The sequence below is a fragment of the Mercenaria mercenaria genome, chromosome 9, assembly GCF_021730395.1.
Source record: "Mercenaria mercenaria strain notata chromosome 9, MADL_Memer_1, whole genome shotgun sequence".
NCBI classification, from domain to species: domain Eukaryota; kingdom Metazoa; phylum Mollusca; class Bivalvia; order Venerida; family Veneridae; genus Mercenaria; species Mercenaria mercenaria.
The window spans coordinates 28,095,826-28,111,532 of NC_069369.1; the positions used below are offsets into that span (position 1 = coordinate 28,095,826).

At 33.2% G+C, this 15,707-nt stretch overlaps 1 protein-coding gene across 1 annotated transcript in view; it reads left to right on the forward strand.

Annotated features, from left to right (window-relative positions):
- Positions 1–7,384: 7,384 nt before the first annotated feature.
- The window catches only part of LOC123546793 (uncharacterized), a 53,015-nt gene continuing 44,692 nt past the window's right edge, over positions 7,385–15,707 (forward strand). Inside the window, exons 1-7 of the mRNA XM_045333353.2 lie at positions 7,385–7,625; positions 9,833–9,923; positions 13,062–13,098; positions 13,868–13,988; positions 14,160–14,211; positions 15,022–15,122; positions 15,383–15,471. Of these exons, the coding sequence (XP_045189288.2) occupies positions 7,485–7,625; positions 9,833–9,923; positions 13,062–13,098; positions 13,868–13,988; positions 14,160–14,211; positions 15,022–15,122; positions 15,383–15,471 (632 nt within the window). The 5' untranslated portion in view covers positions 7,385–7,484. The remainder of the gene's footprint in view (positions 7,626–9,832; positions 9,924–13,061; positions 13,099–13,867; positions 13,989–14,159; positions 14,212–15,021; positions 15,123–15,382; positions 15,472–15,707) is intronic.

Here is a 15,707-nt window from a genome sequence, read left to right on the forward strand (position 1 = left end):
GGTAAAACAGTTCTTTCAATTAAAATAAATTTATAGGAAAATCAGAAAACGCACAGTACAAATGTTAGAACACAATGTATTTAACCTTATTTTACAAGAAAAGAATAAAAACTCTCTACGAAAATAATGAAATTAGTATTCAGTCATGAAGTTCACCATATCTCTTTGATACTTAAACTTACATGACATTTCATGGAAAAGTAATCTTGAAAGTTATCCACATAGTTACAATTGTTTCCTACTAATACCTTAAAAATCATTTAGGGGAATAGAACGTCACCAAGGAAACTCATTTCGGTTTATTTGAGAGGTTATGAAATGTGAAGGAAGCCTCGACATCACACCCTCCCCAGTCACCACACCCTCTCCAGTCACCACCCCTAGCAGAGACTTAAGTGGAATATTGAATGGACTCACTGATTGAAAAGGACTGGTAAAAAAACAATACAGAGTCCAAGTATGTTGGGACGTTTTACGCTTGCCAAATGTCTTTTTTAAAGACGGTTCTTATGACAGTTGATAAAAACTATATGAAAATCATTGAAGCATAAATGAGCTTTTTCATGAGTTGAAAATCACGCAGTTTTGTCAGTGATTGGGAATCAGTTTAAAAAAAAATACATATTTATGATGAATTAGTAAGTTATTTCTATGAAAAAGCAACTTGAACCTCCTGGAAAACATTTAAGACTGATATGTTACTGACTGTATGATGAAGCAGTTATGAAAATGCAATAAAATGTTGAAGTTATAGCACTACAGTTACTATTTGCCATGCAATTAAAATTGAACTGAGGAACTATGCATGCTTGCCTTTCAATGGAACATGTAGGGGTTACATCGTCTGGAATGCAAGCTTTGTAGAAATAAGTTGATTTAGGTTGTATATTATCATTCCAACGTGTATCTGCAATTTATGCACTTCATGCATTTATGAAATTAACTAAATCTGAGAAAAATGAATCATGTTGAATGTCTTGCTTTAATAATGGTTTTGTAAATTGATTATGTCTCTTAGACCGTGGCAATAACTTTTGCAATAAATGCCTCTACGTTACATGACTGAAATACTGTTGAAAAACGGCGTTAAACCCAAAACAAACAAACAAATGCCTCTACGTACAATATTATTGACGTTCACTTTAAATTTTGCCCTATATAACATGTACTGGTACTGGCTATGGTCTATCTCATAGAAAACATGAAACGCCTATTTAACTAGGATGGTTTGCATTATGTTTACAATTATTGTTCATCTAAAATATTTCTCCAGATGATCTACACACATGTATGTACAAATAATTGCAAACGTATCCACAACATTTCAATATCAAACATAACTCGTTATGTACCACTGACTCAACGTTCATGCGTAACAGTCTGAAAGGTAAAATTATAAATCTAATATCTCGTTCTGAGCATCACAAAATGGGATATCACTTAACTCTTAATAATAGGTCATTGCATCAAGCCAAACAATCCTCAGTGGTTGATCTGTAAAATGAAAAACAATACTGAAAAAGGCTGAAATGTAAGATAAAAATGCCCTGGGCAGTTAGCTCAGTACATAGAGCACAAAGATTTCTATAAGAAGAGTAATAGGTTTGAATCCCAAGCAAGACTTTCAAAACAAAATGTATCTAAAGTTAATTCATTTTACAAAGTGGTTGTCAGTGACTTGCCAAGAACATTACAAAATGGCGAGGAATCCAGAAATAATGGCCAGGTGAACAGTATGCAAATTTAACAAAAATTTGAAAAACTTTGCAAAAAACTGTCTCATTCCAAATAAAAACAATATTTATGCCTTGTAGAAGTTTTATGTATGGACTGATTTGACATTGCAAGAAAAAAGTAATTGAAGCTGACAATAGATGTGTTTCAACTGTTCCTGATCAGTCACTTTCATGGCATGGCTATATAAAATGATCAGGGCTTTAATTATGTAACTAAAGACTATGACTGACTGTTGTGTTTTTGTCTGGCACCAGAGTCACAAAGTCTTCTTCCATAGAATCTAATTGTCTTGCATACTGATTATTCTGAATACGAGTCAAAACCGATTAAAAAAGTTTAATTCATAACAGATTTAGTAAATAATGTATAGTCTACAATACAGTGACATTTGTAAATAAAACGTGACTTGCGCTACCTCCAAACTGTCATTAGTGTCAAATCCGGGCTATTTTTCGAAAAGATATCGGACAAAACAGTCGATATGAATTCAAATAATATTTCTAAACCCTATATATCGTTTAAATACTTACTTACCTTGACATTCGTTAACTGTCATTCTTTTTACAATCGAAATAAAGCATCAAATAACTGTTTTTTTGGTAGTTTCATTTTCTCCGCGACCTTCGATGTTTACAAATGGCGTGTCGATTCAAAGGGCAATAAATTATCAATCATTTTAAAGTTTTAAAGAAACGGAATTGCAAAACACGGAAATGTTTATGTCATTTCATTTATTTCTTGTGGCTAGGTAGAGTATTATTGAAAACAATAATGCATTAACTGCCACGAACACGTGGTAACGTCCACCATTTTTAGTGACGTAACTTTAATCGATGTTTTCTCAAATGACGTAACGCCGAATTTGGACCCAAAATATCATGGTGCGTCACATATAAGCACATATTGTAATTACACTTTGCATTAATATGCATTCTGCAGCTCCAAACAATTAAGAAAAATTTAAACGGTAATAAGTACGAACTTTTGTAAGGATTCAGTTGCTGAAAACTGTATCCACTATGCTACGTCTTTTCAATAGATGTCAGTAGCATCTGTTATAAAACAGTGCTGTTAATCGAGCTGAGTTTTATACATATCATTGCACGAAATGCTGAGCATTTTCTAAGCTATTCTTATATTTTATTGTATGAAATGAACGTCTTTATTGTGAAAATGTGCCACCCGTTCAGTAACAGGAAACGAACTTGACAACTTTCTGACTGTATGATGACAGCCTGTAGTTAGCTGATGAATCTATTGTTTTGAGAGTCAGTAGGTAAAGGGAAGTGACACAGTTACCTCGAGGTTGATACCGGTTTCAGAATAAAATGCTTGAGAACATTTGTGTGTACGACCGCCAAACTTATTTGATGATTGATTGTGATCATAAGTCGACCCCTTTAAGGCGTCAAGATCAATGTAACACTGAGAATCACTACTGGACGCACATGCCATTAAAAGGGACATGAAATTGGCCTTAATTTTTTCAAACATTTTTAACAGAGTTTTAGCAGGTCACCATTAAAATTCACCTATTACTTCTTACTATTTAATGGGATTTTCATGACCATAGTTTTAATGCCATACATTAAAAAGCCATGAAATAAGTATATTAAAACTCTGGTAAAATACATTTGTACCTTGTTAAAATGACCTTGATGGCCATGAAAAGCTGCTTAAAATAAACCATTAAAATAAGTTAACAGGCTCCTTAAAACTCCATAAAAATTTTAAACTGGCATGAAATTAATGTGCCATTAAAAATTACCCCTTAATTCCACATTAATTAGTAAGAACTAATGGGGCCATTAATTTTTTAATACTCTGTTAATGGCCGTTAATTATTAAAAACTGATTAATGGTCTGATTAAATATGTCAGATTCAATTTTAATGGGCTCGTAATATTTTAATGGTATATCAAATTAAGGGCCATGAAAATTTGCCATCAGAATTAGACATCTTAAGATAATCAACTTCATATTGATATTTGCCGTATTGATTTAAACTACGTATTACTACACATGTAATAGTATCTATTCATATGTTCTGTTTTGTAAAATGCTAGAAGAACATTTGTTTCTTCTTTTTTCTCTCATTATTTTGTAATGTGAACACATGTAACAGCCTCTTACAAACATTTGTCATATTGTATCCTTATTCTGTCATAAGTTCATATGAAATGAGAAAATAACTGGATATTATATTGTACTGTGTTGTACTGAGAAGGGTTTACAGGTACCGGTTTAATATATCAAGTGACCATGTGGGTAGTTTTAACTATTCAACATTATAATATTGACAAACATTCTGACCGAGGTTTTATTGGTACAGACATTTGGCATCAGGTGTATTCAAAAAGCAACTGTTGATGACAATGTCAGCGCACAATAGGCAATCACAATTTAGCTCTACTTTAGTACTTTAAGCTCAGGTGCATGCACTTAAACAGCTAAAAGCAAATGTTTGAGGGATTGCATCACAAGTAGCTTCCCCGCTCTCCTGTCAAGCGTACCACACTCTTTGATTAATTAAAACGTAGAAGCGCTTGATCTGCCCATGCCCCAAATGAATTTAAATCAGACTGTAAATCTTCATAATCATGTGTACTGTTCACTTCTCTATAAACCTTAGTTTCTACTCAAGGACTGGAAAATTTGAAAATCTAAACTGGTCTGAACACATTTTATAATGTAAATTCCTTACCCCACCCATTTTCTTATACAAATGTTGATTATTTGGACAGGAAACACAAAAACCAGAAAAAGTGGCATGCATCAATACGTATTTACCCTTACCAAAATAATGTAGATTGATGTTATCATATAAATTAAACCTTCATTGAAATAAATCCGATTATTTGTAGGAACACAATTTGGCAAACATTTAAAAAAAATGGCGTAACTGCATCAAGGGGAAATAACTTTAATGCCACTAAATATAACATCATGATATATTATAGACGATGTGTGCATAGTATTTATTTATTGTGTTTAAAGTCCATTTTAGAACAATATGGGACTGGAATTATAAGCATTCAATGGGAGTGCAAGCCAAAAACCAAAAAAAAAAGAAAATATACGAATCACATTTTACAGAATGTAGGATTTAATGGGCATCACATTGCTGTTAAGGGCCATTAAGTTTCGTACAGAACCTGAATATTTAATGGGCATTAAATCAAATTTAAGGGCCATGAATAATCCTGTTAAATTCAAACTATACAGAACTTCACTATTTTTTCAAAGCCATTAACTTTTTAGCTACCAAACTAAGTTTTTAATGGCATGATTCATGGTCAAAAATGGGTGTTTTAATGGTATTTTAACATGTAACCCATTAATATTGTGAAACCTGTTAAATAAAGTGATGCAAGAATTAATGGGGTTAATTAACGGTTTTTCCTATTTTAATGGATATTTGACAGGGTTTTAAAGCATGTTTAATGGTATATGTATCCAGTAGTGAATGAAATTGGTTTTCGGTCAAAGCCCGGAGAATCATTGGTTATACGACTTTTAATCTTTTGATAGCCTGTGGTTAGTTGATGATCTCTACTATGTTCATTTTATCGGAATGTCAAATGTCAAGGTCAAAGTGAACTCGATATTATAAACGGTCAATAACAAGAGGCTTTAACATGTCCGCTCGATACCCTTGAGTTTTGATTGATATATTGCACTGAAACTTTGTTTGTATGCAGCTTTTGGCGGGCCCAATGTTTGTATTCCACACTGGCACCAGAACAGAAAGGAAATGCCTTTGTACATGTTATACCTTACCCCTAGGTATTCTATAAGAACCATGGTCATGAAGGGGAAAATATACTAACCCGTTTCAATCGCGCATTTCATACCTAAAACACGCAGTTCGGTAAATGTGTACTTTGGGTATCAAACAAGTTGTAATTTATCTTCCATTGTGTACCGGTCACATTTCTTCAATACACCTTATCTTAGAAAAACAACGCGTAGTTTATAGTTATTTCAACGTTACACAAAAAACTTGCTTGAACTTCCCTGGTGAAGTTCCGGTCTGGATTACAAAACCATTCTGATTGGCTGTTGTGAAAATGTATGTCAATCGTCATTTTGCTACACGTGTTTGCTAAAATGTGAAAATGCAGCATAAATGTGTAAAATGAATAAAATAAACAGAACAGGTGCAGACCAATGTACGTTTTCAAATTAAAGATCATATACACGATGAATTTCATTCATCATTTCGAGTTTAAGTGTAAAATTGTGATTTTTTTTAAATTCTGATTTTGTTTATTTACATATCGCCAAACATGTGCACACTGCCGTGACCTCTAGATCGGATGTTCATTAGGGAAGGTCAAGCAAGATTTTTCTGTAACGTTGTCAAAAGCATAAAATATGTTGATAATCTCAGCAATATGGAATATTGAAACAATGTGACTGGTGCACGATGGAAGATAGATTATCGCTTGTTCATTATACTAGGTACCCATTCACCGAACTGCACCTTTAAGTTGAGAAATGTACGATTGAAACGGGTCAGTATATTTTCCCCTTCATGACCATGGTTCTTATAGAATACCTAGGGGTAAGGTATAACATGTACAGAGGCATTTTCTTTCTGTTCTGGTGCCAGTGGTATTCCATATGGGTTCAATGCCACTAATATTAAACTTAGCAAAAAAGTTTCCATTAGTCATAATAAGGGTGAAATGAATCGAATGAAATGCTTATATCAATACAAAGGTTTTGATTATATAGGGAGCAAGTAGTGTCAATGTTAAATAGAGATAAACGTTTCAGACTAAACAGCTTTAGTAAGGGTTTGTATATTAAACTGAATCTTGGTACATGGGTAGCTTACAGTCAGACAAAGGCTGGAATTGCAAATGAGGACAGTGGGGACAATGCAACTGTTACTTAAAAACAGTTTTCATTGAATAACTGATGCTTGGATTGACGTATAGTATTGGAGTGAAACATGGCCTATGGGTAGCTAATAGAGAGTTTGTAATGGGATTGTATGCATGGGACGGATGTGGTCATGAGCAGGGTCGTTGTCGTTTCTTAACAAGTAAGTCGTCAGTATTCTCCTAACAAACATTTCACAGAAAAACATAAGAAGTGAAGATCAATAACAAGACTGGGACTGCACACAGTTATTACATAAAACTTATCAATAAAAAGATTGGTATTAGCCATGAGGTAAGTGGGGTGAATTGTATGTCACTGTTAGTAAAAATAGAAAAAAATACTGTTTAAGCTCAGTTTTCTTGTTAGGATAAAACGAATCAAAATAGATATAAGCTATATGTAGCATATACTGAGACCAAGGTTAGGTTTGCACAGAGCACAATCGATATCAAGGACACTTTCTGATTAGAAATTATTCGTTTTGTTACTTAATCATAAAACACCCAATTAAACGCAACCTTAATACCTTAAAATGGTTTGAAAAAAAAGTTGTTGTCGTAGAATATCCACGTATCTTGCTATCAAAGTCTCATGAGAAGTATAAACTTGGAAACTGTTACTCTGCCACACTCATCTAGGAAGTATTTTATAGCAAACTTTATAATCGATTTCGGGTCGTTTAAAGTTTATCAGTTTGTCGATTTGTTTGTTCTTGTTATCAAAACTCTCTGAAATGTAAAAATATATTTGACAGGATTTTGCCTATCACATCATTTGTCTTTGTGCGCCGACTAGAACTGCTGCTAAAATATTTCGTTTCAAGTATGTAGAGTAGTTAGTTCAGCATTATAATTATGCATTTAGGGTTTTTACTCCTTATTGCTCTTGTACGTGGAGTGCACACATTTTATTTGGAGGATGGCTACGATCACCATTATACTTATTCGTCAAGGTCGGACATTCTTGGAATGCATAACATTACAACAATAATTAAGGTACGTTAAATGTCATCACTTTTTTAATTCTGCCGATTAATTTTAGGTTTAATATACAGGGTTTACAAAAATTTGTACACAAAGTTTTAACATAAATAAACAGCTCAGTTTCAGCGGGACTTTCCAAATATCACGTAAATACCTTTATGGAGAAAGAGGAAATTTATTACGTTGGTACATCAAAGTTCCATATATGAGAATGCATGCATAGATATAATATATTGAGCCGTGCCATGAGAAAACCAACATAGTGGCATTGCGACCAGCATGGATCAAGACCAGCCTGCGCATCCGCGTAGTCTGGTCAGGATCCATGCTGTTCGCTAACAGTTTCTCTAATAGCAATAGGCTTTGAAAGCGAACAGCATGGATCCTGACCAGACTGCGCGGATGCGCAGGCTGGTCTGGATCCATGCTGGTCGCAAAGTCACTGTGTTGGTTTTCTCATGGCACGGCTTATATGCCATTTACGAAAACACGAGTTAAACAGTAGTAACAGTTTGAATGCACGTTTTCGTAAATGGGTTAGAAATAATCAGCTGATTCCTAACTGTGTCATTTATTGTAGTGTCTACACTGAAATAAGACTTAAAAATTCTACTTCTGTTGCAGACTAAAATATTACTACCGCCCCTAATTATTAAAAGAAGCATATCTTTAGCGGATAGAGATAGAATTCATGTAAAATAACTGAATATAGTTTGTAAGTTTGGTAGTGTTTCAACTTCTCATGATCTGAAATGAAATGGAGGCCTTAAGTAAGAGGTGTCACATATAGTAACCTTAATGTGCTTTGATTTTACTTATAATTGCCTTTTCTTCCTTTATGTCCCTAGTAATGCTAACATGCTAATATAAAATTGCATTTAATGGAGTATTCTTTATTGGTAAAAGCAGAAGCATTGGCATATTTATGTGCCACCATATATATGCTGATAAATGTCATTTTGTCTTTGCAGTTGGGTACGTTAGTTACAAAATTGAAATATAATACGTTGTGAATGTAACAACTCTCAAAATATGTTTTTATAAAGTTGCAGACTATGATTAGCCCTCATTAAGATAACTATCAAAATTGGAATGGTATAGCTTTTCTAGAATTAGATTGGAGCGTAATAAGAAGGAACTTTTGTAATATCCGATATATGTGTACGATGTTCTTATTTCTTTTGTGAGGCTTCCAAAAATAATTTTAATAGTTTGAAAATGCAAAACGTATATGTAATACGACTAAAGTTTAAAATAATATGCTCCTGTGCGCACATCAAGTAAATGTTAATTTCCTCTAGTTCAAATCTAAACAAATCAAAAATATTGTTTCACTAAAATATTTTTTTAGCTCAAGACTAATAAAACAGAGTTACTGAAATGCAGGATTTAAGCAATCAAGAATAATTCATTTAGGTAGCAACCATGTTCATAGTATTTTGAGTAAATGCTCAACGTTTTTATAGTATCTGGTATATAGGAAAGGGCGAAGTTACGATCGCAAAATGGAACATTAAATGGACATTGTCACTGTCATCCTGTCAAGTCCGTGCTTCATCGTGATTGCTTCATGTTATCTCCATCATATCATCGCAGGAGCAGGTGCTGGCTCTTATTCAGTAACTTAAAGGGAAAGAAAATGTTGTTTTGATTTTAATTCCATCTGCTGGGATTTCTTTAATCATTTACAGAAGTGAAAGAGTTTTCAAAATCGACTTAAAAATGAGAAAGTTATGAGCTTTTAAATATTTGATAAAAATGGCGGCCATTTTGTTTCCATGGCAACAAAAACAAAATGGCGGGTTTATCAAATTTCTAGACACATATTTGAATTTCTGTAAAATAATGACTCTGTTTTTGCAGCTATAATGATAGAATTTACCATGTTTAACTCAGAAGTTCTTACACTATGTGAAATTAATCTATTTAAAAAGTGATTTACCAAATAAATAATTCAGCAGTGTGTAAATGACGTCATAAACACACAAAATGACTGCCTTCATTATCTGCAATTTTCTTAAAAGCCATATCTTTTTTCAATAGTGGTCCGATTTTAAAAATTCTTTCTGCGTTATGAAAGACTTGAGGATTGATTTCATATGAAATTCACATATCGTCAGGCTTTCCTTGTCTTTTAATACCGTACTTGACTTTATGAAACTTCCGCGATGTTGATGCATTTTCTTAAAGAATTCAGTATCATTCTGCTTCATTTTTAGGTTCGTGTTCGAGCGGTCAACACTTCCGAAGAAGGTTCACTATACCAGCTATTCATAGATAGTTTTGTACAGCATTCTGAAAAGGGATATGGTAAGTTAACTTTAAAATAAGTGATGGAATCTCATCTATGAGTTTCTGTTAACATTTTGCTACGAAATTGTAAGAAGCTGCTTAAACTTAATATGTGTGTTTGTTTTAATTGTGATAAGACTGGTATTTTTATTTAAGATAAAAAGTGATCACTCATCCGAATAAAAAATAGCTAGCTTGCTGAATTCGTGATTTATTATTTTTGTTACACAAAGTTTAGAATATATTTTAGCATTGCCAATTTTGTAGATTCTGCAACTAAATTTCAGGTAATTTGATTCAAAGGCAGTCTAATGTATGCTCATTTTTTTTTGGGGGGGGGGCGGGGGGGGGGGGAGGGGGGTTCAATATTTTTTTTTGCCTAATGTTTTTCATTAAAGAAGTCTTAAGATATTTTTGTTCAAATTTTCCTGAAATTCCAAAATCAGGTAACGAAAAGCTACTAATTCTGTAATACTTTAGAATTATGAGGAAAATCAACATTTTGCACGACGTGTAATATTTAAACATATTTATGCATTTCCTTTTCTCTTTCGCTACTTAAGACATGTTATAATTAGTATATTGAAAGTTATCAATTTATATGTGAATGAGCCTACTATGGTAAGGTATGCACCAAATCAGGAAGTACAATTTATTTCGTTTATCAAGCTTGACTTACTGGTTGTCAAAATAAAATATAATGCTATGAGTAAAAAAAAACTTTCTTCACGGAGACCGTTTAGTGTTGCAGTAATCTACCACACAGAATACCTTTGAAGTGCGTTCGAAAATGTGTCTAAATGTAGGTATTTGTGAAACAGATTAAACATGACTTATCTATTCAGATAAGTTTTAACAGTCTTAAAACATGTCTTAAGATTAATGTTCATTTATTTATCAAGTCATTATTTGAACAGCTAATCCTATCTGTTTTGATTGAAAACTTACCTTATAATAATAATATAAATACGTAGATAACGCATTGACATAACAGAAGTATGAAGGTGATAAAATTGTATTTGAAGTTGGGTCACAATGACCTTTGTTTATGAGCATAAATAGATTAATTACTTGTTTTTCCGGCCGCAGGCAGGTAGGTAGGTATAGATTTCATCTTTACTTCCAGTTTATATCTGGGATGAAGGTCATTTAACAGCTGATTAAAACTGTACATTTTGATTGGTGGATGAAAAATTCCATAGGTTTCGGAATGGAATAGATAATATTTCTTTAAGGGGTGTGCAGGTGCTCTGAGGTGTATTATTAGACAGTAGAAATCGTTGCAAGGCTGCTGTGGAAATAGTTCGACTCTGCCACTCTGATACGGAGTGATCTCCCGTAAACGATGCACAGTTCACTCGTCCCCTAGTCAACTCGTACCCTTTTTGGTCATTTCGTATCCCTTGACGACTTCAAAAATTGTCGTTCCCCCACCCCCTTACACTTCGGCCCCTCCGTTTTAGTCTTTTTTGTCAAAGTTTTCTAGATTATGATTAATATAATCATGATGTAAAATGTGTGTTCTGTAAAATATGTTCTACATAAAAATATGAACATTTCACTTTAAGAACTATATTTTGTTTTGCTTTATAAAAACACGATCGTATGTAAAGGTGCACAGTGCATGCACGTTTCGTAGCTTAAAGGTAGTCAATCATATTTGAGCAACATTTTATGACATTTTTCAGTTTTCATTTAATATTCTGTTATAGATTTATTTAAGGAACAAAAGGGCACATTACAAAGAGTTAGATCCCTTTTGGAAGGTCATATTTTAACACATTTTTTTGCAATTTATTATTACCTCCTTTTAATACAAAAATATATAAAAGGTGATATCAATATAATTTATAGTTCTACAATTTGATAAATATATGGATAGTTGAACTATCTGAAATAAAAGAAGTTTTATAACAGCCTGTAGCTTCAGAATTCACCTATTTTGATATCTTGGTTGCGCAACCGAGATATGCAAAGGGAGGTAAAATGATTTTATAAACTTGCATTTTTATTTAATTTTGCAAAATATGTACTTGTCAATGTATTAAAACTTTGACAATTTTAATACAGTAGTGCTTATACTCATATCAGTCCTTAGGCAAAATATGTACATTCATTTTATATTTATGCTACCAGGCAATCAGGACAAGAAAATCAAATTTTAAAAGATACTTCTAAAAATCTTATGTGTATTAAGACCTCGTTAAATACAGTTAAATAAGTATAAATAATCAATTGGTTAAGTTTTGAACAAATCCATTTATTGACTAAAATCTGATTTCCACCTTTAAAGTGTGAATTGACTTATGCGGCCGTGTATCTTTTTTCAAAGATACTTCTTGTTTTCCCCCTCATTTTCTGTAAATGTTATCTCATAAGTTTGAATATTTAAATTACAAAATAGACCCATTATTCTTGATTACCTCCCTTTATGGCTCTGATTGAATCAAATTGAGCGCAATATTGGACCGTGTTATCACACATGTTCTCTACATGGACGGTTGCTTCGTCTGTTGTTTTTGACGTGAAATAAAAGCAATATGGAACTATATAGATCATCCAAAGAATTTTCTATCGCGTTTGTCTAACAAATACAGATTTGTAAGAGTATTGAAACTAATACATAAACAGTATCAGATCAAATAATAAATTATATGAGCAATGGCATTATAACATATATTAGTATATTTACAATAAACCGACATATTTACATTATAGAACTGTTAGTTCTTGACATTTTATTATACACAGTGAGGCCATAGAAAAGTGATGTGCCCACTAACAACATGCACAACTATGCACAAAGTCAGGGTGAACCAACTGCAAGCTCATTGTATTTTTTTTAACTTTCCATGACATCACAGCATGGATATTGTGTAGGATTCACATGACCTAATTTTAAGTACAAGCTGTTTTGTCTTGTCTTTCATTGTATTTAAGAGAAAATAGACGGCAGATTTACATGCATTAAGTAATAAGTAATATTTTTTCGCATGTTTACACTTGTAATTACTTTGTGCAAACTTACAAACTTGCACAGACTTTGGATACGCAGCAATATGACACGTGCGAAGTTTCTTACAACCATGAAATCAGTAGGAACCGAGAATCGATGGGAATAAGGCATTTTAAAAACAAAGTAAATATATTTTTCAGTTGCCGATAATCCTTTGAAATGGGACCTTTCACGCACGTAAGTTTAAACTACATTTTCTGTCTTGATATACTATGAGGTTAATATACGGCTGAGGTGTGCTTTGTGGTCATAATTTAACACCTAGTATGATATTAACCTGAAGGTTTTATAGACTACAGTTGTGTGCCATTATTGCCACAAGACAAACCTCAGCCATTTAGTTACCTATTTACATTTTCTGTTAACTGATATATTTCAATTACAATGTATCTTTCATTCATGATGCTATCCAGATAAAAATAATCTATAAGACAAAGACTTCAGCACCCTCTCGTTGGCCATATTGACGTTGCCATGTGACGTAGGCGTCAGAACGCACAGACGTTCTTGTTACCCTGAGCCATTATGATTATGGTGCGCAATAACACTATAAGACACACTGTGCCATTGGTTGGTATAATTACCGTTTTAAAGAGCGTTTTTGTTTTTGTTACTTTACAGTAAGGTTTACATGTATAAGAATGATATTCAATGATGCATATACAGCTAATAGCTATATTTCTTATAATTCCTTCGATATCGTAATATCAGCAGAACTTAATGTTCAAAGTAAAACATTCCAACATGAATTTGTAATATTTAAAGGGAGTGTATACGTGTACAGAAGAAAGCAAACACTGGTTCCTACAATTTTTTTTTGGATATACGCGAATCTCTAAACAAATACATCGAACAGTCCTTCCTACAACGAAATGATATATTAGTATTTAATGTAACGGAGCGTACCTCAAACACAGTTTCATACGTTGTGTGTGTATTTAAATAGGTTTCTATTTACGTCCTTGCATGCTGGATTGGTGACGTTTGTTCATTTTCATCCTGATGAAATCGAAGAACTCGTAACTTTGAAGAAAGTTTTAGCAAGTACATTGTCTGCAAGAGTGGCGGTACGTCTTTATTTTGTTTATTATTCCATCATTATTCTAACTTATCTCAACTTGACTCCTCTGAATTGTTTTTTCTCACTCTTCTTGTCGTATCTGTTATAAATATATGTACATGTAGACAAATCATTTTGATATATTATTCTTTTCTATCTATTTTGTGATTTATTTCAGATAGGGAATGGAAATACGTGGTCTTTGAGTTCTTTGGAAGAGGATCATGCAGGTTACTACATGTCTCTGTATAGTTGTTTTGATTTTTTAAAAATAAAACATTGTAGATAACTACCTCACTTGGTTTCTGTCTGTCACATCGGCCTAATGTCTAAGGCGCCTGGCGGTTTTTTGTACTAAAGAGAGACTGGTTTGTGAGCCGCCAGCAAGATAACGGATAATGGATACCAATTTCCTTGCTGCCTAGTGCCTGAAATTAAAAAAAAAATATGAGCGAGAAGTTATGCAGTCCAATATAGCCAGGTGTCCCATAAGCCAACTTGGCTGCCCTTTCAGTAGGGACGAAACTGTAATAAGCAAACTCTTTACACTTTACATATTTTTTATTATAATGAAACTATATACATATATATCCGACCACAATAGCCTGTTTAACATGTTTTGTTTATTTTGTTGTTGCCAGATCAATGGTCTCCATCCATGTTTGTCCATTCCTGAATATCCATATTATTAAACGCGAGAATTCAATAAGAATATCTTTGAAAAATGACGAATCTCTTTTCAACCAGAAACGCTTAATCATATTCCGAACAGCTGTTGGTGAAAAACAATTTAATGCGCGAACTTGCCAACAAACTTAAAACTTTTGCATTTTTCACATGAGCTGAACAGAGAAAATCTTGAGACAAATTGCAATTTCTGCTTTGCCATTTTGTGTGTAATTAATATTGCTTCCCACGAAAAGGTAAGTTAATGAAGTTCCTTCATCTAAAAAGCGGACCATGGTTATAATGATATAAAAAGTGTTCATATACATAACGTTTTCCCAGAAGTAATCATTCTAACAATCTAATTGTTTAAGGCACATTTCACCGTGAGTATCGCGGAGAGAGGCACAGTGATGGTATCAGACTCATCAGAAGCCATACTAGTCTGACAGATGTTCACAGACATCACAATAAAGTATGCATACTTCTAGACTTTTTTTAAAAAGAGAATTTTTGGCGTTATGATATTAACTTTTGCTTTCAGTTATCAAAGTAACATGGCTTAACTCTTAATAAATGTACTAGTATTATAGGAATAGTATGGTTTGCCATGTCTAAAACATGACAAAAACATGCCATCATGAATATAAGAGCAAACTTTCAGTATTTGTTATTGTCGAGACAGTTTCGCTCTCTGTTTTCAATTTGGAAATTAAATGTTCATCACTTTTTCAGACGCTGCATTACGACTTGAAAGGAACGCCTTTACATATCGAAAGTTTGGACAATGTAACGCTTAGGCACACACCATCAACCATAAAAACGTATTGTTATCTTTATTCAGAATAGTTTCATTATCCGATAGTCTAACTGTTTAACTGCCTTTAAAAAAGCGAAAACTATAAGTAGACACTAAAACTGCATCAAGCGGATGCAGAGGTCCAGTGGTAACACTGACTACGAAACCAGGGGTCATGAGTTCGAGCCTCCGCTCCACCAACAAAAATTACATTGGGATAAGAGCCCCATGTTTGTTTCTGTTTGTTTGTTTTGGGTTTAT